The sequence below is a fragment of the Myotis daubentonii genome, chromosome 18, assembly GCF_963259705.1.
Source record: "Myotis daubentonii chromosome 18, mMyoDau2.1, whole genome shotgun sequence".
Lineage (NCBI taxonomy): Eukaryota > Metazoa > Chordata > Mammalia > Chiroptera > Vespertilionidae > Myotis > Myotis daubentonii.
In genome coordinates, this window is record NC_081857.1 from 38,914,692 (window position 1) to 38,938,879 (window position 24,188).

General features: G+C 49.1%; 2 protein-coding genes across 9 annotated transcripts in view; one reads left to right on the forward strand and one right to left on the reverse strand.

Moving 5' to 3' along the window:
• Positions 1-1,049: 1,049 nt before the first annotated feature.
• ELAPOR1 (endosome-lysosome associated apoptosis and autophagy regulator 1) overlaps positions 1,050-24,188 on the reverse strand; it is a 44,217-nt gene continuing 21,078 nt past the window's right edge. The window contains exons 4-23 of one of the 6 annotated variants that reach the window (XM_059673838.1): positions 23,874-24,021; positions 23,340-23,420; positions 22,674-22,779; positions 22,387-22,536; positions 17,521-17,609; positions 15,853-16,030; positions 15,033-15,161; positions 14,573-14,663; positions 12,832-12,937; positions 12,431-12,568; positions 11,147-11,410; positions 9,718-9,891; positions 8,487-8,667; positions 8,107-8,203; positions 7,513-7,614; positions 6,084-6,210; positions 5,828-6,006; positions 5,168-5,333; positions 4,875-4,930; positions 1,050-4,114 (exon numbers count right to left, since the gene is read on the reverse strand). In XM_059673838.1, the coding sequence (XP_059529821.1) occupies positions 4,015-4,114; positions 4,875-4,930; positions 5,168-5,333; positions 5,828-6,006; positions 6,084-6,210; positions 7,513-7,614; positions 8,107-8,203; positions 8,487-8,667; positions 9,718-9,891; positions 11,147-11,410; positions 12,431-12,568; positions 12,832-12,937; positions 14,573-14,663; positions 15,033-15,161; positions 15,853-16,030; positions 17,521-17,609; positions 22,387-22,536; positions 22,674-22,779; positions 23,340-23,420; positions 23,874-24,021 (2,662 nt within the window). In that variant the 3' untranslated portion in view covers positions 1,050-4,014. Of the gene's footprint in view, positions 4,115-4,874; positions 4,968-5,167; positions 5,334-5,827; positions 6,007-6,083; positions 6,211-7,512; positions 7,615-8,106; positions 8,204-8,486; positions 8,668-9,717; positions 9,892-11,146; positions 11,411-12,430; positions 12,569-12,831; positions 12,938-14,572; positions 14,664-15,032; positions 15,162-15,852; positions 16,031-17,520; positions 17,610-22,386; positions 22,537-22,673; positions 22,780-23,339; positions 23,421-23,873; positions 24,022-24,188 lie in introns of all 6 variants that reach the window. The other 5 variants (XM_059673839.1, XM_059673841.1, XM_059673840.1 and 2 more) reach the window with 5 other exon arrangements.
• Positions 8,491-24,188, forward strand: part of CFAP276 (cilia and flagella associated protein 276) — a 45,243-nt gene continuing 29,545 nt past the window's right edge. For 2 of the 3 annotated variants that reach the window (XM_059673845.1, XM_059673848.1), the window contains exons 1-2: positions 8,491-8,628; positions 10,862-10,982. The gene's annotated coding sequence lies outside the window, so the exon portion shown is untranslated. Of the gene's footprint in view, positions 8,629-10,436; positions 10,545-10,861; positions 10,983-24,188 lie in introns of all 3 variants that reach the window. The other variant, XM_059673846.1, reaches the window with a different exon arrangement.

The window sequence follows — 24,188 nt, forward strand, 5'->3', positions numbered from 1 at the left end:
TTCTTGTTTGATGCATTAGGACACTGCACAGTATATGGTTGAATTAATAAAAATTAACTGCACTTTGCCCATATAATTGTTTCTTCCCTATTGTATCCCCAGTGGGTGAGCCAGAAAAGGTTTCACAGTGGGGTGACTTTGAGGATGGGGTGAGGTCTATCAGGTGAAAAGGAAGGGGCGGAGCAGAGACATACACCAGGCAGGGAGGGGTGAAACAGCGTATGACTGAGGGACAGTCTAAAGCTCAGTGTGGTTAGAGTGTAGCCTAGGCTGCTGGGGACCTTCTATGCCTAACTCCATTGGAGGTGCAGTTCATCTGTTAGAATGGGAATAGTACCCGCCGTTAAGGGCTGTTCTGAGAACTAGGTGGGCACGTAGTTCAGGCTTGACACACAGATGCCTTTTCTACTTTCCTTTTTAAGAGGAAGGTAAATATCACTCTGGCTTACAACTTTACCCTAGAAGCAGGGGTTATATTTAAAGTCTTTAACCACCAGTACAACCCAGGTACCACTCAGCCAAAACAGATGTGGCTCACAACCAACCAGCTGAAGAAGTCCTTTTGAGGAGATTAAGTGCCCTCCGCTAGAATGCAGGAGAAACAGACACAGGAAAGCCCAGCTCTCCTGGGAAATGGTTCCTGACTCCCTCTAGGATTTTATCTAGTCCATAATAATCCACCTCAGGCCCCAACAAGCTCATTGAACTTGTATTTGTAGACACTTTGTTACATGGCCGGCCTCAGTGCCACCCGAGAGAGAGCTCAGCTGGAAGGGAAGGGAACTGACAGGCTACGTGTTTGATGTGACCTCTCGTTTGGCCTTTACTCAGTCTTGGGAGGTGAGGCATCATGAAATGCATTTATATGGTGGAAACTGAGGCTTTGGTTGATGGCTGACTCCTCAACAGGTGTAAGCGGCTGCTAGCCCAGGGCGTGTTGCTTCAGAGGATGCTCTTTTCTCTGAAGGATCCAGAACCCTTCTCTTCTACAGTTTAAGATTCAAGGACATTTACCAGTTCCCACTCGCCGTCAAGCCATCCAGCCCATGTTCAAGAAAAACGACTTGAAAGGTATGTTTTTATTTCACACAAAAATGTGACATGCAATATCCATCCCCTAATAAACTACAAACTCTTGGAATACAGAGTAAAAAAGGAAACCCATCCAGTCTTGATAACGCAAAAACATTTGGTTTCACAAAGCTGAAAAACTCGTTACAAAGTTTCTGTTGTATAAATATAGTCAGTCATATCTTTAATGTAGAGTCAGACAAAAAATAAATAAATAAAGGTTTTGTTGGCATAAGAAATCCCCTGGTCTTTGACTATGCCACAATCTTCATTTGTATTCCCAACCAAATACAGGTCACATCTATGTGATGAGAGTTACTTGTGTGTTCTAGGATGTTAGGTTACCAAATAGGATTTAAATATTTTATCTGCTGAGCCCACACTCCCTCCCCCAATAGCTTATACAAACCACTATAGCCTTAGCTTAAAGGCATAAGGCTTTTCCCATATACCGTCTAACACGTGTCTATTCTTAAGTTGATTGTGGTGATGCACACACAATGCTGTGAGTACACTAACATCCATTGAATTGTGCATTTTGATTGAGAGAATTGTGTGATATTTGAATTACAGCTCCAAAGAGCTATTAAAGAGTATCTACCCTGTGTCTAAGTTGCCAGGGGAGCTACAGGTAGACCCCATAGCATAACTCGGGTGTTCCTGGCAGGACACAGGGGAGATCCACAGGAGTCAGTACACTGAGGGATGATCTAAAGTACTATGACTACGTCAGTGGGGTTTGAGGTTGCCCTGGGGACACTCAGTTTCAAGATGTCAGAATAAAGAAGTCAATGGGGTATGTACTTTGTCCTACAGCTTCTAGAATAGTCTAAGCATATCCTGCGGCCTCTGTCACAAAAGCAAGTTATTCAGTGGGCAAGCAGATGTCCAGGGTGTTGCTGAGGCTGCAGAAAACCTGGGGCTGGAGCTCAGAAGCTGGCTGTCTGCATCCTTTTGGAGAAATTCCAACCAGGCCGCAGTGTCTGCGAGCCTGACTCCCACAAGAGGGGGAGAATTTGGATACCCGAAGAAAAGCCTCTAGGTGTGTTGAGTCAAAGGGGCTGCCTCCCTTCAGTGATGCTGCTGTTTGCCAGAGTCACACAGGGCTCCAGTCCTCGTGGACCCTTTTATAAGACTATTGCTGGGACAGCAATGGCTAATGAAGACCAGCAAACCATTTTGTGGCAGACAAAGCACTTAGAAATGCCCCTGCATCCTGTTCCTACCATCTGGTCACCAATGACCACTCTAGAAGGGAGACAGGCACAGACCATGGGCATCTGGGCCCTAGACCAAGGGATGGTCATTCTAGCCTGACAGTGATGGAGGGAGAATTGTCAGTGGTAGAAAGGAAAAGGAAATTTAAGCCCTTGCTCTGGGTTTACCATCCTAGTTAAAGTTCATCCATTATAGGTGGTGTAAGAGTGGAGAAAAGGGCCACCGAGAACACTCGCTTTACTCACCTTTCAGAAGGGATGCTGCCAGGAATCGGGGCCAGAAGTCTTTTTAGTGGGTTGGCACACAAAGAAGATGAGAACAGGAAAAAGGCAGGACAGGGGCTTGAAAGTGTGAAGTGTCCCAGTTGGGTGAACTCCTGGTTCACCTCCCTTTGTTTTTCCTCCTTAGACACTGATCTGGTTCTGCTGCTGAGTTTGGGGCCTGTGAGTCAGTTCCTTTTCTGGCCAGCCTAGAAGTTACTTACTCTGGCTGAGTAGAAGAATTACACTTAGAAGCCAGTGTCACCACTTCAGGTCCATCCTATTGTGGGCTGGATTCCCCCAGTATAGCCCTGTTAAAACCATGGTCTCCTTATGTTCTTTCAAAATATGATACCCCTGTAGCATGAGATGGCCCAGGCCTCGAGGAATGGGGCCCTCAGGGATGGGGAACTGTCCTCACTGACAGGGTTTGTCATCTCTGCGGGTAAAAAGAAGTAGGACATCGGGGTTTGGGGGTTACCTGGTTTTCTTTAGTGTCATAGATAGTGAGAGATTAAAAAAAAAAGCGAGGGGAGTAGATCCACCGGGGCCTTGGGCATTTTCTCAGTGAACTGTTTCCTTTGGCTCCAGTGAGAATATTTCTCTCTCATGAAAAGAGAAGGAAGTACCTAGTTTAAAGAACAAAACCAGCCCTAACCGGTTTGGCTCAGTGGATAGAGTGTCGGCCTGCGGACTGAAAGGTCCCAGGGTCGATTCCTTGGTTGCGGGCACATCCCTGGTGGGGGGTGTGCAAGAGGCAGCTGATCGATGTTCCTCTCTCATCGATGTTTCTAACTCTCTATCCCTCTCTCTTCCTCTCTGTAAAAAAAAAATCAATAAAATATATTTTAAAAAAAAGAACAAAACCAAACCTTCCTCATTGCCTCTCTTTGTGCTTATCAAGCCTTCTTACCCAGGCCTTACTCTCCCAGCCCTCAGCCTATCCATTACCCTCAGTGTGAGCTATTTACCCAGAAGAGATGAATCCAGGCCACCATGAAGATGGTGCACCAAGGACACCAATACCCTCTCACCCAACCTCTCTCCTAAAGAGATCAAGAGTGAGGGCACATGATCAGGGAAACTCCCAGCTGCTTCCGCCCTTAAATGAGAGGACAGAGGAATAGGTTCTATACTTAAGAAAAGGGAACTCTTTTCATTCTAGGGCTGTAAGAGTTATGAGCAGGTGAAGCTATGGCTCTGATGGCTGGACCATTTTGGGAAACAAGATGCAAGCAAGGGAGTAATATACAAAGTTGGGTGTATTTGGCAGGTTTGAGGCAAGCATAAAGGAGAGTTTGGATACTCTATAAAAAACACAAAAGATCTAAAGTTCAAACTTCTGATAAGGCCACAATGAAGAGATTTCCAGCAGTGGGTGTTGCAGGAAGCTGGCACCAAATCGCCACAGGCTCGAAAGGTGGTGTGCCAAGGTGAGGAGGCAGGAGAGGCAGGGCATTGCCTCTCACAGGTCCATGTCTGGGCCTCCTGAGGATGTCTTCAGTGGCACCGAGTCAAACCCATCAGGAGTCCTCTGAAAGAGAGATGGTGACAGGAGCTGGCTGCTGCACAGGGGCAAGTTGGGGGAAAAAGGAGAGAAATGGAAAATAGGTGACAGAAGGAACCCTTATGGAATTCCTGCTTTCAGTGGCTTTGTGGAAACCGAGACATAAGCTACCCACTATTCTTGCTCCCTTCAGTTAGCCAGAGAATAAGAAAAATCTTTAAAACCCTCTGCTTTGCATCTTTGTGGAAGTTCCAGAAAGACTCAAGCATCCCAGGGCAAATTGTTCTCCCACCAATAAAAAATAAATTAAAAAATCAAGGCCTAAGAAGGCCAAGGAGCCATCCTGGTAGGTCAGCACAAAGGATATGAGATTCGGCTGTCTAAACACCCATCCCTCCTGTCCTCTCCTACTGTCTTACCACCCTCCCTGCCCACACCTGTTTGGATGAGTTGGTTCAGGGCACCAGTGAGGTGTGGGTACTGGCCGAGTGGGGCTGCAGAGGGCTGTGGCCCTGGAGGAGTTGCTTGGATGCGCACTGCTGGCCTCACGCCCAGTGACAGTGCTGTCTGACTTGTATTAAATGAGCTTCAAACTCGCTCACCCACCCACGCAAAACCAACGCTCCCAGGTCAGAATTGCTTAGTGCTGAGCAGCTTAGACTTAGCTATGACTCAGCCCCCAGGGGCCCAGGGCCCAACATCTGGGGAACAGCACCCACCACTGGCCAAAGGAGAGCCTGACTTCTAGCAGAAGTTGATCTAGAGATCACCTCTTCCCCTCCTTCCAAAAGAAAAGAAAGGGGGGAAATGATTCTTACAACATGGATGGTTCACTACTCCTCCTGGAAGTTGAAAGGCCCAAACAGTTCATCAACTGGAGTTGGGAGAGAAGGAGCCTGGTCAAGAGCAGCCTTGGGCCCCAGGGAAAAGAGTATTGGTATGAAAATACAGAAGGCAGAAGCCAGGATTTTCAGGGTCGGGGGACAGAAGAGTGTGGCAGGTGGGGAGCAAAGCAGTGGTCCCGGAACAACGTGGGGCCGTTCAGCGCCCTTGGACTGGTGTCTTCTCCAGCCCTCCAGGCTGACCTCGGTGCACTGGCCAGGCTCCCTACCTTGGAGGTAAACGATCTGATCTTCCCAAAGAGGGTCTTCTTGCTGGTATAGAGGAGGTCATCCTCCACGTCCTCGCCTTCCATGATGGCGCAGCTGTCGGCTGCTGGCAGGTCATAGTCCTTGAGGGAAGCGTTCATCACCAGCTTGGAGTACTTGTACTCTAGTCTGTGAGACGGGAAGGGGAAAGACAAGACACCAAAATGAGGAATAAACAGAAACAGGAGAGAAGATGGGCTCTGAACAGATCTTCCCGTTCCGTGGGTAAGGAAACTCTAGCCTAGAAAGCGGTGTTAGGCTGGGCATATGGCTAAGCAATCTTGGCTCCCAGGTCAGCGACCTTTTTTCCTTAAGACTGGCTGTTTCTTTGATCTAAAAGCTTAATAGAAATATTGGAATTGTAAAGTCACTTTTATTATCAAGGATGCTCTTTGCTTTGCTTTGGAGACTCTAACAGCTATTTACAGACTGCCATGTGGTACCATCCCTCTTCAGGAGTCAGGACAACCAAGGCATACTCGGGATAGGTGGCTCAGCAAGTCTATGGCCAGGGTCACGGGGTCTGTGGCTGACTCCAGAAAAAGGCTCCATGAATTTACTCTCTGAGATGATCTTCTCCCAACCCTGTCCATCCCCAAACTCCAATACCCATCATCATGTACTTTTGATTCTTTTTCCAAAAGTAGCAGGTCAAGACGGTGAGCAGGATGGCAGTGCAGGTGCCCGCGGAGATGCCCACTTTCAGCCAGAAATCGATAGTTTTGCAGATGGTGATTCTCTGCTCAGGCAGAGAGTCGCCGCCCACGCATAGCTTTGGTTCTCGCCACACATAGGTAGTCTTCTGTTGGGGAGAAAAACAAGCAACTCAGATATCACCTTCCCTTCTCTCCTGGGAAGTCTCCAAGCAGAGAAACCTACCTGGATCCCAGCCACGCAGCTGCTGATGATAGCGTGGTAGTCATCGGCCGAGCAGAGCGGACAAGCGGCTGCGCTCTCCCACAGGAAGTGGAAGGTACAGCCATCACAGGTCCCATCAGAGCACGTGCTAGAAAGCAAAGAGGAGACTTGAGCTCACTCACTGGATCAGTGGAGAAAATCTGTTTGGAGTCCTATCATCGCAGAGCTCGCCTGGTCCATCTCCTTACCAACCTGTGAGCCTCACCAGGATCCTTCCAACTAGGCCTTAACTCAGGTTTTGCTCTCTAATTTCCCTGATGACAAGATGCCTCCCCAACCTCCACTGGGCTCCCCACCCTGTGCGTTTCTGCTGACATCAGATGAGAGCCAGTGTACACTGTCTGAGCTCTAGCATGCTGCCCAACCAACCCCTCAGAGGCTCCTGTTCTCCCCGTGCACGTATGACATTTTGCAAAAGCCACTTTGATGCAACTTCCTGGCGGTGGGGGTCAAGGATGGACTTTAGGTCATGGATATTTAGTTCCTTTCCTGTGATGTTGACAACAAGAACAGGGATCTTACATGGTTGAGTTAAATGTCCTGTCTTGTTCCCCATCTCCCTGGTCAGTTGTTTAGGAGCAGCGTTTCCCAAACGGTCTCCCTCAAGGCACTAGTTTCCCTTGAGATGTTAGTTGGTGTGACTTGAAAAAGAAGGGGGGCGGGGGCGGAGATGAGGGGTGCTGTAATCAAATTAGTTTGGGAATTCTCAATTTAGTGCACTCAGCTCTTAAACTCAGAATTGGATCTTTTAGTTATGGAGGGATTTCTAGGATTCCCTAAACCAGTGGTTCTCAACCTTCTGGCTTTTTAAATACAGTTCCTCATGTTATGGTGACCCCCCAACCATAAAATTATTTTCGTTGCTACTTCATAACTGTAATGTTGCTACTGTTATGAATCGTAATGTAAATATCTGATATGCAGGATGGTCTTAGGCGACCCCTGTGTAAGGGTCGTTCCACCGCCAAAGGGATCGCGACCCACAGGTTGAGAACCACTGCCCTAAACCCTTATTCATTCTAATTATAGCAAGTACACGCCAGGCACCCTGAGAAGTCCTCCACTCTCAATGTCTTATTTCATTCTCACAAGGACCCCCTGAGGGAACTTCTTATTATCCACGACAACAGAGCTTGTGAGCAGAGGAGATGAATCACATCTGCTCTTTGCTATGCAACTGCTCCCATAACCGTCTGGGAATGTGAAGGCAGCTTTGACTCTTCCCTCTGCTCCTTTCTCAACATCTGAAGATGGAGGGTTTGGAGCACAACCATGTTCTCAAGAGCCCAGTAATAGCTCTCAGACTGTTTTCTTGTTTGCTCTTTTTTGGTAATCTCTGCCTCTTGGGACGGAACAAGTCCAAGGAAGGGCGACTTTGTTACCCGTTTACCTGGGCAGGGACAGACTTCCCGGGGCAGGCTTCAGTGGACTGCATCTGACTCGGATGGTGGTGGCCCTCCCAGAACTGCAGGACTGAGTCACCTCATTGGACCTGCAGTGAAAGCCAGCCCCCATGGGGGAAATGAGTCACTCATTTGTGCCACTGGAGAGCCACTAAGTGAAGTCACCATGGAGCAGGTCCCTGGCTGGGGAAGTCAGGACTTGGGCTGTGGCCTGGCACACAGGGCGTGCACAGCCCTTGGTTTACTTGGAGCAAGTAGGGATCAGGAAGATGTCTGGGGGGAATGCGCTGGCCTAGGAAAAGTCAGTGTGTGCATAGCACTGAGTGTCCTTAGGTGAGAAGAGAAGTCTACAGACCATCCAATGTTACTTTTTGTCTCCAAGGCAGACCTGCCCAGGAATACCCAAGAAGCTGGGATCAGGGGACTCCCAGCCTTTAGCTGTCATTGCTAGGCAGACCTGTTAGGCCTTGGGCATGGTCTGGCTAGATAAGTATTAAATGGCTAGAAGGGGTGGGGCATGCAACAGAAAGTGTGGAGGAGCCCTAAGTTTCACTTGCATTAGTCTGGCCTCCCATCGTCACCTATAAAAGAAGATCACGTCCGGTATTCCCAAGGATTCTGGGCGGAAAAGTTCAGCCGGAGAGGTGATTCCATCCACAGTCATATATGTTGTCACCCCTGCCAAATCAGAGCTCCTGATTAGTTCTCACTGGCAGCCACTTCAGTTATTTCAATACCCATCAACGTCCAATCTTCCTTCATCTCTTCACATCCCCTAGTGGCTCATGAAAGGGTGAACTGCAGGTTTGTCAGAAGCCCCTGGGGCACTTGGCACCCCAGGATGAATAGGAAACAGGTCAGAGGTTGGGCCCCTCCTTGGAAGCCCTTACCTCAGAGCCTGGTAGCCTCACTCTCTCTTACAGGCACACACTCAACAGGCTGCAGCAACTGGGCTACTCACCGACAAGCCGATCAGCGAGGCTGACAGGCTGCGAGGACACTCCAGCCTTGTAGCCTGTCACCTCTGGAGGAATGATGAGCGCCTGACAGACGTAGGCTGTGATGGATTTGGAGAAACCTGACTCCCCCTCAGGAATCCGGAGGTCAGTGACATTCTCAGTGCACACAGCCATTTTCTTACCCTGGGCAGGAGGGTGTGGGGAGGAAGAAATAGGAAGGAGAGAATGGTCACGGAGCTTTCAAAGGGAATGGGGACATTTTTTTTAATGTCTAAAATTTTTAGTCTTCTAATGGTATGTTGCAGTGGAATGATTCATCCCAGATCTAATTATAAGGACCTTAAAAAAAAAAAAAGGCTAAAAATAAGGCCTAGGTGTCCTAGTTTCTGGAACTCTGGCCCAGGGGATCCCAGTCTTTTTGTTTCGTTGGAGTCATGTGGGGAGCCTATATGAGCACGGTTGTAATGGTGGCAACTGATTGGGAGATCTAATCTGTCAATTAAGGGCCTTCCTTATCATAGTCCGTTTTCTAGACAGATACTGAAAGATGTAACTGACCCCATGAAGGTTTTTGAACATCTTGCCTGGGTCACATTCCTTCTCTGTGTCTCCCTTGGTGCAGTGATTCCACCATGCTGGTCTCTGAAGCACTTCCCAGACAGCAGCTCCCAGGGGTTAAAACAGACCCCCTCCCTAACCCCTTCCCTGCCTTGAGATAGGCCGTCTTAGGACCAAGTGGAACTTATTCCGTTTTTTAAAAAATCATTAAGAGAGCCCTAGCTGGTTTGGCTCACAGGATAGAGCATTGGCCTGCAGACGGAAGGGTTCCGGGTTTGATCCCGGTCAAGGGCATATGCCCGGGTTGTGGGCTCGATCCCCAGTGTGGGGCGTGCAGGAGGCAGCCAATTAATGATTCTCTCTCATCATTGATGTTTCTATCTCTCTCTCTCTTTCTCCTGCATAGTTTTTATATACTTGTGAGGGAATGAAGGTCAGGGAGGAGTAAATGGACAACTTATTTAAAACACTTTTATTTTCCTAAATTTTTATAATCCAAATGACTTAATTTTAAAGGAGGGAGGCCTCAAAGAGAGGAGTAATCATTTGAAAGCCATTCATCTCCTCAATCTCCTGCCTGAAGGTTTGCTAGCTTTTCTTCTGTGTCCTTCTCTGGCCTCCCGTCCACTGGTAACCCCTCTCAGTTCTCACACCATCGGCTCTCGCACACCTTACCTCGTTTCCACAGAGACTGAAGGTGAAGTGATGGAAATATTTCAGCCCTTTGGAAGTGAAGCTTGGCCCTCCAGCCAGAGAGATGGGGTCTTTCAGAGCCGAGAAGTTGTAGTCTAACGACCGGCTCCCAGAGCTGACGGAGAAGGTGCAGTCGTTGTAGCACAGAGTGTGGATCTGAGGGCAAAGAGGTTGTCAGCCGGCTGCGGCAGGGCCTTTGAGGGGACCGCAGTAGTGACCCAGCCCGGTGCAGCCCACGTGGGTAGAAGCAGCAGCAGTGAGTGCAGGTGGGCACTAGAAGAAGCGAAGCAGTGGCTGGTGGGGCTTATGTACATCTTGCCATTCAATCATCAGCACATGTATGATGTACGAACCTAAACCTGTTGTTTTCTAGTAAGTGGTTGGGTCAGATTCCATAGCTTTGTCCCTGTGCTTAGATTATAGAACTCTCAAGGTACAACATGGCTCTTCTTACTTTCAAGCAGAAGACAACAAACGAGGTGCTAACTCGAAGAAGGGAGTCCAGGATGCCAGGAGAGAAACTACAAGCCTTGACCCTCCCCCCATTTTAAACTAATTGAACCCTAATTCCTCTTTCCCAGGGTCTCTGTAGGAAACTGAACTTCAAAGGGGGCTTGATTCCCCATAAACCCTTCCTTACTCTGTTTTAGGGTCCTCATTCAGCCCCGGCCTTACACAACTGTCATTCCCTTCCTTGGCAGCAGAGGGAGCCCTCGGAGAACAAGTGTGTGGCTAAAGTCCAGGAAGCCCCAAAGACGCTGCCAGGATCTGCAGAATGTTGCACTTACTGCACAGCTAAACCGAGCAACGTTTGCAGACTATACATAATGCCTTACAGATGTATGCCCATGTGGTTGTGGTCAGTAGAACACAAATTCACTTAAAAGCATTAATGAATATTTAAGAGCTTTTAGCCAGAGTACTTTCCTAGATTCAGACAGTACGTGGCCAACAGCACTGCTTTATAGGAAACCACTTGGATAGAAGACAGCAATGCCAATTAACCGTATGTCCCAGCAAAGGTGGGTTACCTTCCCAAAGGAGAGGGGGCAGATACTCCTGATAAGAGGCTGGAGTGAAGTAGGTCTGAATTTGAGCCACAGGTCCCACTGTTCCTTCCCTTCAGGCCACTGCCCAGATGCCAAATGACCCTCGGGACCAGACGGTCACAGACCTCCCTTACCCATCTCTTGAAGATGAGGCTTGTCCACGACTGAGGCCTAGCCCCTGACAACCAACTTCTACAGGTAAGAACGTGCCATCCATGGTCACAGCATGGATGGGGGTCCTCCAGGACTCCACCCTGGGAGTATGCTATGGGGGACACCTGGGGATCAGCCCCGCCAGAACCCCATCTAGGCCCTGGCACCCTCTGAGGCTGAGGTGAGGATGCACGTCACGCTGCTGGCACCTTGTTGCTCTGGGTCCCTGAGCCACAGGGCTCGCAGGCCTGGACTCCATAGGGCTGGTGGGCTTTCAGGATGGTGTTAGGGGGGCAGGCGTGGCAGGTTCCTGAGTCCCGGTTAATGTAGTAGCCAGCAGGACAGGAGGTACAGGAGGAGCCCATGTCAGAGGCTTCCAGGGCGCAGGGCCGACAGTAGGAGGCCACCCCGTTCATGGCATTGGTGACATTGATGGAATAGATCTTGGCGATATCGTTGGTGTACTTTCTGCCCTGGAAACAAGGAAACGGGAGAGAGGGCAGAGGCCTGAGACACCAGCAGCAATTGAGTTCTCCGGAAATAGTAAATGACTGCCTCATCTTTTTTATCTGTAATACTTGAGAAAAGTCTGATAAGCACCTTCTTCCTTTATGTACACTTTGTGTCATTTTTTAAAGCAAATCTGAACCATTTAAAAATGTCTACAAATATTAAGTGCCATGGGGGAAATATGCAGTAGAGATTGTTATATGAAAAAAGCATGTCTTGCCCATGGCCAGTGTGGCTCAGTTCATTGGAATAGCATCCCGTGCACAGAGGGTCACGGGTTTGATTCCCAGTCAGGGCATATACCCAGGTTTAGTCCTCGGTTGGGGCATGTGTGGGAAACAACTGATTGATGTTTTCTCTCTCACATGGATGTTTCTCTCTCTCACCCTCTCCCTTCCTCTCTCTCTAAAATCAATTTTTTTAAAAGAAAGAAAAAAGGCAGGTCTTTTATCTGTGAAAGGAAAAAAAGTATTTGTATAATATCTCCTGGATAGGAGGTACTTAGATGTTAACTGGGTTTTCTCTGGGTAGTAGGATTATAGGTGATCTCTCTCTCTCTCTCTCTCTCTCTCTCTCTCTCTCTCTCTCTCTCTCTCTTTCTCTCTCTCTCTCTCTCCTCTCTTCTTTTTACCTTCTAAGTTTCCTGCAATCAATTTGCATTAAGTGCCATGGGGGAAATATGAGTGAAAAAATAAAACCAGAGTTATTATTATTAAAAACAACAACAGGGATGAACAGGATGTACCAGGTGAGGCACCACACTTGTCCTCAGGGCAGGACTGCTGAGGGGACAAGCTAAGTCATTTGGACAAGGCTCGATGCTTCTCAGGGGCCTGGAATAGGCAGTTCTCGGCTTGACCCCTTAAGATCCTTCTAATCCTTGGGTCAGACCCTCCCACTCCCACTCAAACTAGTGCTAAGGATCCTCCTGGGTTCAGAGGTCTCTCTGAGAGCCAGGGGTCTGAAGAAGGGGAGGCGCTTACGATCTCGTGGAAAGTGGTCCTCTGGAAGGCCCAGGTGAAGCTCACGGTAGCGTTCTTCTCAACGATGTAGGTGAAGGACTGCTTGCCTTTAGAGCCTTTCCACGTCTCCACGGGAGTGTTGGCCCTAGAATTCACACCCTGAACCCAAGACAGACAAGTGAAGAAGGCGCGATGGCTGGGTGGCTGCTGGGGAAGAGCCACCCAGGGGCCATCTGCCGTCCCAGGGGCCATCACAGTTGGCCAGATCCATGTTAAATGGGGAAGCCCCTGACGGGCAGTCTGGGCCCCTCCCCTGTGAAATCACTATGAGCAGGGGTATCAGTTATGTTGATGCACCAGTGGGGCCGAGGAGGCCATCCCTCCCTTCCTGGGAACCCCATCACAAAGAAAGGAAAACATACCACCATGAAGTAGAGCTCACAGTTCACAGAACAGATGGTCTCAAAGACAAATGTGATCCTGGCCACCTCTTTGTTCTCTGTGTCCGCCATCACCGACTGTGGAGGTCTGTGGGCCAGAAGTTAAAAGTCAGTTCAGAGGCTGGGCAGTGCTTATTGCAGAGCCCAGAGAGCAGCAGAGGGTCTGCTGGAGGGCTCGGGGGTTGGATGGGGGGGCGCGGGGGGCGGAATTAAGCTCCTGGTATATTGGAAAGAGCATGTACGAAGTCCAATCCTGCCCCTTAGCTATGTGACCCTGATGTAGCCAAACTGTAGTTTTCTCATCTGTAAAATGGAGGTAATAATATCTTCCTTCTTCACCTCCCATCACTGTGGTGAGATCCTAAGTCATACCAGATGGGGAGGTGCTGTGTGAAATGCTGGACAGCCTCACCAGCAGAGTGCTGTCCCCAGACCAGAAGCATCGCGTCACCTAGCGCTCACTAGACCCCCTGAGTCAGAATCTGCACATTGACCTGATCCCCAGGTGATGCACATGGGCATTAACGTTGTAGAAGCATTGCTATCATGAGATGCACATTGTCTACATTCACTTAGCAGCTCTCTCTTGGGGATGGTGAGAGCTTTGCCTGGGTTCAATGAGCAGGTAGTTCAGTTTGTAATCTCTTCAGCGAGGTTCTCAGGGTGCTCCTTCCTTTGGGGAAGAGCCAAAATGGGGAGGGAGTGGGTGAGGTGCGGGAGCCTTTACTATGGTGATCAGATTTGCAAATTGAGACGTAAAAGCCCCCATAAAAGCCTAAAGAGTTTTCTTATCTCTCAAACATGGGCTTTATCTGCTCAGCCCTGTGTAACATAAATTAAGGGAAGGGAAACGAACATCTTCCAAGCCACCACCGTGGACCGAGCACCGTCCAGGGATGGAAAGGAGGGAGCTTGGAGGAGGGAATGGAGAGGCCAGCCTGGCAGTCAGGAAGCCCAGTCACTGGTCCCCCCTCATCTTTCAAGTGCACAAGAGTTCACTTTGGCTTTGGAAATCCACTTAGGGCCTTTTCCCGGCTTTGGCCATTTGCTTGAATTCTGAGGACCTGCAGGCCCAAGCTCACAGTTGTGCTAACAAGTGGACTGAAGAGTTATCTCAGCCTGAGTTAGTCCAAATTCACACTGTCAATCCCTGGTTTTACAGACCAGGGGCCTAATGCCTATAGGGGCACGATGGCTCCCAAGTTCACAAAGCCAGTAGGTGGCAACATTCAAGTGCCCTGTCTTACAGTCTAGTGCTCTTTCCATAGTACCACACTGCCTGTAGTATTTTTTAATGGCAAACAAATTGCTTTTTGTCCTAGGTCTTCTTGAATAAGTGGATAAATATGATAAGAACAATCCCTCCCAGTCTTCTTGCCCCAAATAACAATGAACTATCTATGGGCACTTCTGGTCCTATTAAAAAGGTGTGTGTGTTTTTTTTTAATTGTATCTGATGCTGTGAGGAGGAAGGCTTTAAGTAGCATGTGGCCAGTGAATGGAAGGAGCTAGATGGGACAGGAGAGTGGTAGGTAGATTAGCATGGGCAGCGACTAAGACCCTGGGTCAGGGTCAGGTTCACACTGTCAGACCATTGCCGTGCTCTGTCTGTCTGAACTGCTGCTTCAGCATGCAGAGCCCTCTCCCTACTGCATTCCAAGGTATGTGGGACATGGATATGGCCAAGATGGCGCTGGCTTCCCCTTAGTTTTGCATTCCTCACCTAAATCCTGGCACAACCAGAGTGAGGATCATGAAGTCATTGTCCGAGGCTCCAGCCGCCGTGTAAATGTAATCCCCGGCCACCTCCCAGCCTGGAAGGAGAGCAGAGAGTTAACGCCCCAGTGGTGTTGGGTGCAGGGCACGCATGCGCCCAGATGACACTCTGGAACCACTGCTGGACACAACCATGTTACACCTGTCCCACTACTTTGGTCAAAGACTCTGAAGCTCTCAGAGCAAGACCTTTGGGGCACGTGCATGCTGTTTCTAGTTCAGTTTGTGTCTCTGAAACAAGATTTGGCAGAATACATGCCCATGAGGAGTGGAACTTTCCAGGGAATGTGTGGCCTGGTTAGCTCATTTCCCCCTAGACATCATGAGTATGAAAATATATGACGTAGGAAGAGCCCCCGTGGGTGTGCAGGGAGCCGAGAGTGCGTGGCAAGGGGAGAGGCCCTTACCTGTCATGCCCTTGTACTCAAAGTTGGTCCCACTGAGAACAGTCGTTTCCATGTTCGTGGGCAGTGTGTTCCACCATTTGTATTCGAATCCCACGACAGGCTCAGTGCCAGCTGGGCAGTGGCTACAACCTAGGGGGACCACAGATCCATGCATTCAGCAAGAAGGCTGCAGCCACCCTGACCGGGACTGCTGTCACACAGACAAGTGGCAACCGTCGTGGGCAGCCAATCAAGGGAATGCTGAGTACTGCTGCACAGTGATATGAAGTTGACCCAAAGCATTCTGGCAATGTATTTAACAGGCTCAAGCTGCACATACTGACCCTTCATTCCCAAGTCCCAGCTAGCCTCCTCGCCCACCTAATTTTTCTTTTCCAAACGTAGATGTATCTTCTGGTCTGATCCATACAGTTCATGTTATTTGTCACATTAGGAGCAGTACATGCATTCACATGAATAGGTAACAAATTCCCCCAACTCCTCTCTGCAGCATGGTTGACAGGTCCATATGTGTCCAGCTGGCCACCCCAGCTCCCAGACCTCCGGTTAGCATCCCTGCCACCAGCTGGGAGCCTCTGGGGGGAGGATGGGGCCCCTGCAGGCCGGAGTCACAGTGGCAGTTGGAATGAGAAGAGCAGGCAGTTCATTCTCAAGTGTCACTGTGACCTACAGACAAAGCCCACCCTGACTGCTCGTCTCCTGAACTTAGTCCTCGGGGGTGTCCCAGCCCTCACTGCCTCCCTCGGAAGGACAGCTGACCACCCTGTGGGTGCTGTGGAAATGGATGAGATGCAGGGACCAGGCAGTAAAGGGGGGTTACCAGAGCCGTTGGAGTAAGAGCCATAAGGGCAGGGCTCGCAGGTGCTGTTGTCGGTTTTGTAGAAGCCTGGGTTGCATGGCGGGCAGCGGGTCTTCACGCCAGAGGCGGGCAGCTTCACCGCCCCCTCGAGATCCTCGTTACAGATTTTCGGCTGGGCCCATTTGTACATGAGCTGCGTCTGCAGAAATGGATCAAGAACGGCTCAGCCTGTGCGCAGCTTAGCACATCTTTAGGAAAGTTGACTTTGAGGACAGGGAGATTCTGGGCTATAGTGAAAACTCCACCAGGGCGAGGATCTTTATCTTGGTCACTGATGTATCCCAAGCACCTAGCCCAGCGCCTGGCACATGCTTGTGCTCAATAAATGCATTTGAATGCATGCTGACTGGGGGAAAGGGGATATACCTAATGACGACTTGTGTGACATGGGGTGGGGGGACCAGTTGTCTTCAGAGAAAGCTCGGATTCCAATGAAGAATCACAGGAAAAGCAGCTGGTAAATCCCAGAGCACAGAAAGGCATGGATGGAATTCCCAATTTGTCTCTTGGGTGCTGTCTTTGCTTTTGCATTTATTCAGAAAACTAGTAACATCTATATGTCAGACCTGGAGACTCAGAGATGGTGAGAGAGACAGGGCAACAGTCACATAATAACCATCCACATGGGGGTATGGACACTGTGTTCTGGGACATCAAGGCTTTGATCAAGCCTATGTTGGCCAAAGGCTACAAACTTCCAGTGATAAGGCCATTATGCTCTGGGGATGTAGTGCACAGTATGGTGATTACAGTTCGTAATAACGGATCATATACTTGAGAGTTGCTAGGAGTGTAGATCTTAAATGTTCTCACCATGAAAAAAAGAAATGGTAATAATGTGATGTGATGGAGATGTTAGCCAATGCTCTGATGCTCATCGTTTTGCAGAATGTGAGGGTATCAGATCAACATGCTGCACACCTTCAACTCACACAGTCTTACATGTCAGTGACGCCGCAATAAAGCTGGGGGTGGGGAGGCAAGAGGCCAGTGGACAAGAGAAGCAGCACCCTACAGATCGAGAAGGCCTTGGCCCAAGCGGGAGGGGAGAGTGGGGCAGGAGGGAGCAAAGACGGGCACATTCAGCCACATGATGTGCCCAGAGAGAAGAGGAGCAGGACTGTCCTCATGAAATCAGGGAGTCAGCTGAGGCCAAGAAAATGTCAATTTTTACAAGATCCGATGGAACACCAGATGCTGCAGAACTGAGTCTGAGGCGCACTGATAAGATACACGCCATTCCCGCTTGCTGCTGGGGTAGGAGATGATGCTGCAAACATGAGGGCGGGGCGGGGGCGGGGAATGAGAGATGACTGAAAAGCAGTCGCTGCTAGGACCAGCCTTTATCCTGTGCTTAACAGGCAGAACTCAGCCAGCCAGCAAACATGTGCATGCTGACAGCCAAGCACACGCTCAGTGAATGCAGCTTCCCCGACTCGGGAGGCTCTGCTTTAGAGCGGCAGACAGTGCATCCAGAGGGTCTGATCCAAGACAGACCCTCCGCTCGGGCCCCCGAGTCACTCTGAGGCCTCTGGGGTTTTCTCTGGTGCAGCTTCAGTGGCCGCTGGAACTCCGAATGTGGTAAAGCCCAGGGAGCGGGAAGAGGGGCCCCGAGACCGTGCTGCCCACCTCTCCGTTGGCATCGCAGGCCGTGTGCGTGTAGAAGTAATCTTTGTCGGTGCAGGCTGGACGCATTTTGCAGGAAGAGGATCCTTTTTCTAAACGGCAAACGCGAGGACAAATACTCGGGTTACATAGGAAAGCAGAGCTCTTGACCGCTTGCTCATGACCTGTGGCCCCAAGACCCCAGGGTCCAGCACAGCACAGATACTGCGGAAAGTAGAAAAGCCTGCACACCAGCCCTGCCCGCGGCCTCAGTGGCAGAAGTCACAGTCCCTGAGGCCCTGCTCAGAAGCCCCTGTGCACCGTCCCTGGTGTGGGGAGAAGCCACAGCCACGCTGGAGGGCAGCGCGTGAAGTGGACTGGCCGGAGGACCCGCAGTGAGGGTGGGTAGCTAGAAAGAGCATCTCACAGGTTAACCACCACCAACCACATTCCCTGAAACCCGCCATCTTCCAGGTCAGAATCCTGACTGGGTGCAGTTTCTCCTCCTGAGGGGAACAGAAAAGCTTAAGACAGTGCCTTCATGCTCTTATTCTAATTCTTTCTCTGAATTTTCTCTTCATATTTTCTTTCTGCACAACCTCCCCCCACAGCACCCAGCATTCTCTGCACCTGATGAAAAATGTCAGCTATCATTTCCTTTATTCTCCTCTTGTGTGTTCTCCTCATGTGCCTGTTAGTTCTGCTTTAACCCTCTGAACCCCTGCATATCAAGAACTGCTTCAGTGAATCCCTCTTTAAAGCAAGGGATCTCACCTTTTAAAATGATGCACCCTTTTGAGAATTTGAAAAAGAGAACTGTTTTCTCTATTCAAAATTACACACACCCCATGCATTAAATTTCCAAGAAATTCATTTTCTCCAGAATAAAAATCACTGCTTTATAGAATGTGAGTGTACACTAGTACCACTGCTGTCACCGCTATTTCTAATATGACTGCAGTGTCCTGCAGGCGAGCATGTGATCACGCGAGACTGCCTTCCTCTCTGTTGCCTGACAGGCAGTGTGGTGGAGTGGAATGAGCTACTAACTCATCAGACAGGTCTGGGTCTGGGTCTGGATCCCGCGTCGTCATTTCGTAGCTGTGTCACGTCGTCAGGCAAGTTACCTGACCTCCCTGAGCCTGAGTGCTCTCATATGTAGAACAGGAATAATAATATCTACTTGGCAGGAGCCAGCACACCTGGCACATTGTAAGGAGGGACTCACTAAATGCTGGTAACTCTTATTACCTGGGATTGTAGGGGTTATTTTATTTGGTAACTGTCATGGGTTTTTAATAAGGATTAAAAGTCTCTCTCTCTCCCTTCCAGTTAAGAGCTTATTTCTCAATTGAGCTCTTCTTCTTCCCAAGACACCAAATGAGTTCCTAGATCAGAAAATTTCCCAATTGTCGTCTTGTTGGCCTGCACCAGGGAGTTCCCACAACCACGCACCTCCACGCCTCTTCTGTCCCTGTCTTATTAGCTTGGGCAAGAGGGAACTACTGGCTGAGAAACATCTGGGGCCTTCTTAGCTCGTTTATTTGGTTAACAAGCAGAAGGCCTAATTCAGCACAGAGGGATCAGGGACTCCTATTTTTGACCGACTTGCCAGGAGAAATTTGGGGGGAGATACTGAAAACACACCAATTCCCAGGACCCTTATGTATTGGGTTTAGCAAATTGCAAGCTACCTGTTAGAAAGTGCATTCCAGCTCGGCTGGTGTGGCTCAGTGGATGAGTGTCAACCTATGAACCAGGAGATCACAGTTTGAGTCCCGGTCAGGGCACATGCCCATGATGCAGGCTCAATCCCCAGTGGGGGACGTGCAGCAGGCAACCGATCAATGATTTTCTCTCATCATTAATGTTTCTATCTCTTTCTCCTTCTTCTTTCCTCTCTAAAATCAAATATATAAAATATATATATATATTTAAAAAATGAAAAGGAAAAGAAAGTGCATTCCACACTAGGGCCTTTCTCTGCTTGTCAAATATTTGCTCAGCCTGACATGCTAGCTCCAGGTATCAGCAAAAATAGTCCAGCTGTTTACACATGGACAACTGCTAAGGTGGTGTTAATAAATGATTAACCCAAATGCTGCGACAGACCTCACTCTCCTGGCTCAGGTTTCATCATGGTGTTTAAGTTGGGTACTAGTCAAATTTGAAAGATCGGCCTAGATGTTTGAGAAAATGAAACGTAATTCCTGTAGGATCGGCCTGGCCAAAACTGTAAGGAAATAAAGTCTATCTTGGGGGCTCCAACTCCTCTTTTTGTACCTTCCTCTTCCTCTCAGTGTCTTCCCCCTGCCTCAGGAGAATAGTGTTCTCATTCTGATACACTTTAGCAAAAGAAAACAGGCCAGGCTCACATACCACCTCAGACTCTGGGCAAATCTCTGAGCCTCTCTGAGCTGTTCTTTATTTGTTTGTAAATGGGGAAGTCACTCTTGTACTATGCTATGAGTGATAAATGAGATAATATTTTATAATTTGTAAAGTACCATATAAGTGTCATATTATTATTGCAATCTATGCCAATAGCATTTTTATATTAGCAGAGGACTACTGGGACAGGCCTTAACGTAATGAATTAATAAAGTAAGTGCTCACTACATGCCAGGCACTGTTCTGAATCCTTCACCTGTATTACTTAATCCATACAGTAACACTATGAGGTAGATATGATCATTGTCATTCCATTTTATAGATGATGAAACTGAGGCACAGACAGATAACTTGCCCAAGGTGGCGAAGCTAATAAATGGTAGACTAGAGATTTGAACCGTAGTACTTTAGTTCTGGGGTCCAGGCTCTTAAATCCCAGGCTGTTCTCTTAGGAAATGAATCCCTAACTATTAAATGTAACACAAGGAATTAATCCTAATGATCAAGTTTTAGGTATCAATGAGGAAAATGCTTTCTTTCAGTCAAGCTTTTGTGCTTAACATCTCCTCCCCCAGTGGCTCTGCCTTAGTCTAGGTCCTGGATACCTGGACCTGTTGTAAAATCTCCTTTCCTCACCCATTTTCCAAATGGCAGCCAGAGTGGTCTTTCAAAAGCACAAGCCAGGCCATGTCCCCAGCTTAAAACTTTTTAGTGGCCCCACTGCTGAAAGGATCAAATCTCAACTTTTGAGCAGTGGCACAGAAGGACAGTCCATAATCTGTTCCCTGCCCATCTCTCCAAGTAAGCTCCAGCCATGCTAGTTACTCCAAGTTCCCTGAGCCTTCTGGCTTTGGCTCACACTTCTTCCAGAACTTCCCGCCCCCATCAAATCACCAACTTGTCTTTCAAGACTCAGTTCATCTCTCAAGACCACAGCTAGCGAAGCCTTTCCTCTCTCCCTAGAGAGGAATGACCGCTTCCCTTCTTCACCTCCACTGCACCCTACACTCAGCGCTCCTATCCCAGCACCTCCGACTCCATGAAGTCACTACACTTAGATGTTTCCATAAACACGTTTCCCCTTTTCAACATAAGCTGGAAGGCAGGCACCAGCTCTAACCCTAGCACCAAGCTCAAGCCCTGGCACCTACCAGACACCCAGGACGTATTTGTAAATGGGTGACTAAAGGTTCCCAGGGTCTTCGGTCACTTCCTTCATGTGCACTCCATCACAGACTCTCATCAGACTCTCTCAGCAGCTTCCCAGCTTCCCGTTGACCCTGTATTCTGGAGGAGTCAAGTCCCAAAGAACTGTAACCCTCTTTGTACCCCTAGCTGGTAGGTGGCCAACAAGCTGACCTTGTTCTTCGTAGTAAAAACTCACTCCCCAGCCAAAGGGGTGGAATGGGAAATCGGTGGCAGAAGGAGAATAGACTCCAAGAATTCAGACTCCCAACCTACCACTTCATAACAGCTCTCTGGATACAAATCGCTTTACATGGAGTTGATCAAAATACTCGTAGGTAGTTTTTTAGAACCACTTGCCATTCACACCCTTGTACAGCAGCTGGGCTGGAAAGAGCTGGAGACTTAGACTAACAAAGGCTGCCATTGACCGAGCAGGGACGAGGAATAAGAAAGTCGAGTGGAAGAACAGGAATTTAGATGTATAGATAAAAACTTCCCGCAAGATCTGAACATTCCTGTTCTTGCTGAAATCTATACTCCTCTGGCAAGATACGTGGACAGAAACAGGATTTTTGTTTTAAAAATAGTGTAAAAATAAGCAGTTCACAAGTCAGTGGCGGGTCTTGGCTGAGCCAACACATACTGTAACACCTATGTTAAGGCTGATGTGTCTGTGTAGGGATTCGGGGTCTGCTTGATAGAGCGCCTTGAGCTGGGTTTGTGTATGGTTCTGTGTGAGAAAGAAAAAATGAAATAACTAGTTGTGTTTGCAGAGGCAGAAAAGGGACTCTCTCTCTCACTACTAGTTTTTTCAGAACCTGTCTTGGAGATTGGCCCCCTTGCCAACTACTGGAGTGCCTGAGCCGGGGCCCTCTGGTTCATAAGTTGACGTTCAACCACTGAGCCACACTGGCCATGCCATGCCATGTACTTCTTACTAACATACAAATTAAACTTTTATATATTTATTGTTTACTTATTATAGTTGTTGTTTATTGTCTGTCTTATCCCCTCCAGCATGTAAATTCCATGAAGACAGGGCACTTTGTCTATTTTGTTCCCCAATATATTCCAAGCACCTAGAATAGGCCCTGGCAGATAGGAGAAGCTCAATGAATACCTATTAAATGATTTCATTTTTATTTCCGGAGCAATTGGTAGGATGTGGGTTGGCAAGGTTCTTCCAGTGTCCAGAAAGCAAGGGTTTAAGAATGGACCGGTCTGGACTTGACCAGAAGAATGGCTCCACAGCCTGTTTCTCCCTGTGCTTGGTATCGCCCTCCAAACCCTTCCTGCCCTCAGAAACATCACCTGAGTATTTGTCGGCGTCACACTGGTGGCAAGAAGTTTCTTCCTTGTTTGAATAAGAATTTTCTGGACAAAGTTTGCAGAAAGAGGAGCCCTGCTTGTCTGCATATGTGCCGGGTTTGCAGGGGAAGCATTCCGAAGTGTAGGCCACCCCTGGGAAGGAAGAACATAGAAAAGCAACACTTGTGCCTAGAGACTGAGCCCCCTGGGGACTGGCCCCCACTCTCCTCCTACAGAGTCACAAGGCTGAAAACCCAGCAGCAGACCCAGACCCCGCCCCCTCTCCATACCTGTGATGACGATGTTTCTCACCAGCACCGGCTTGGAGACTTTGGACCACACTGAGAAGGCTGTGGTTCTCCAATAGAGGACGTTATTGCCTCGATTTAGCTTTACCTACAAACACAGACAGGAGTTAGTGCAGCCTCTTGCTGGGACCCCTCCTCTTACCAGTGCCTATTCTGATACTCCCCCTCACTTCCTCAGCTTTGCACTTGCTCTTGTCTTGGCCTTCCTCCTCTGTCTTCTCAGCTTCCTCTACAACCATCTCCCACCCTCAGTCACATACACCATGAGCAACTCTGCAGCGAGACTGGTGAAGGGATCTGACGGTAGGGTGGATCTGACAGTAGGGTGAATGGAAGTCCTCCTTCTTCTCTGATTCTACTTATCCATCTCCTGTCCCCAGAAGACCTGGCCTTTAAAAAGGCTGCTGATCCTTGGGGTCAAGCCACTGGTGCAGCAAGACAGCCCACACCCATATTTCGTCAACTCATTGGGAGAGAAACTGCAGCATCCTCATCATGTCAGACCCCTGTGCTCTGGGGAAGGAGGGGCGGAGGCCTGGGCTGGGAGGAGGCACTCCTCGGAGGAAAGGCCCTTGGTCCCTTTTCCGGGATTCCTAGGAACAGCTGCGTCTCCAGCAGAGGCGGCAGGAAGGCTGGCTTCATGCTCACATTGTGGAATTCCCATCCTTTCTCTGTGGTCCTCATCCACCGGGAGTCATCCGCATTGGGCTGGCACTGGTCATTCTGGACCTGAGGCAGCAGGAGTTTGGGATCAGAGTCTTCTAAGGAAATGGGTTCCTTCCCCCACGCTGTGGCAGCCTTCCAGAGGCCCCTTCTTGTGGGAGAAGAGTTGCCAATTTCCTTTAGGAACAGAGCTCAGAACATACGAGCCTTGAAGGAGGGCAGGAGCTAGTCACACACACAAAACGTCAGGCACTGACAGCAGAGACATAACCGGTAACTCAGAAGCCATTCCATGCGGTGTGCATGTCTGAGCAGGGCGACACCCCCAGGATTCCCAGACTCCCCTCCTCCCCTCAGATTCCCTCGCCTCTTGAAGCCTCAGCTCCTTTTGCCCACAGTTCTCTCCAGAGGATAACAACTGTGGCGACTTCCCAGGCAGGACTGGGCTTGATTCCTGCAGGTGCATCTGAGCCACGGAGAGTTTCTGCCGCCCACCCTCCCCCTTGGCCAACAGCTTACAAAAAACTCAAAGATGATGTTGGAGTCTGCGTAGTAGTATTCGAAGCTGACAGTGCCCGACTGCTTCAGGTTGACGGCATACTTCAGTGTGGCCGTGCACTCGTCCGTGTTGGAGGCGATGTAGTCGCCCAGGGGAACCCACTTGGACCTATGGGTTGAAACAGGGGCCAAGTTCACTGTCAGGGGCACGGCCCACCAGCTTCATGTGACCTTCTAGGTCTCTGGGGGAATTCTTGATTTGTGATTCACAGGCGAAAGCTTAGACCTGAAAATGCTCAGTAAAGAATGACGTCTGAGCCTGGCCAGCGTGGCTCA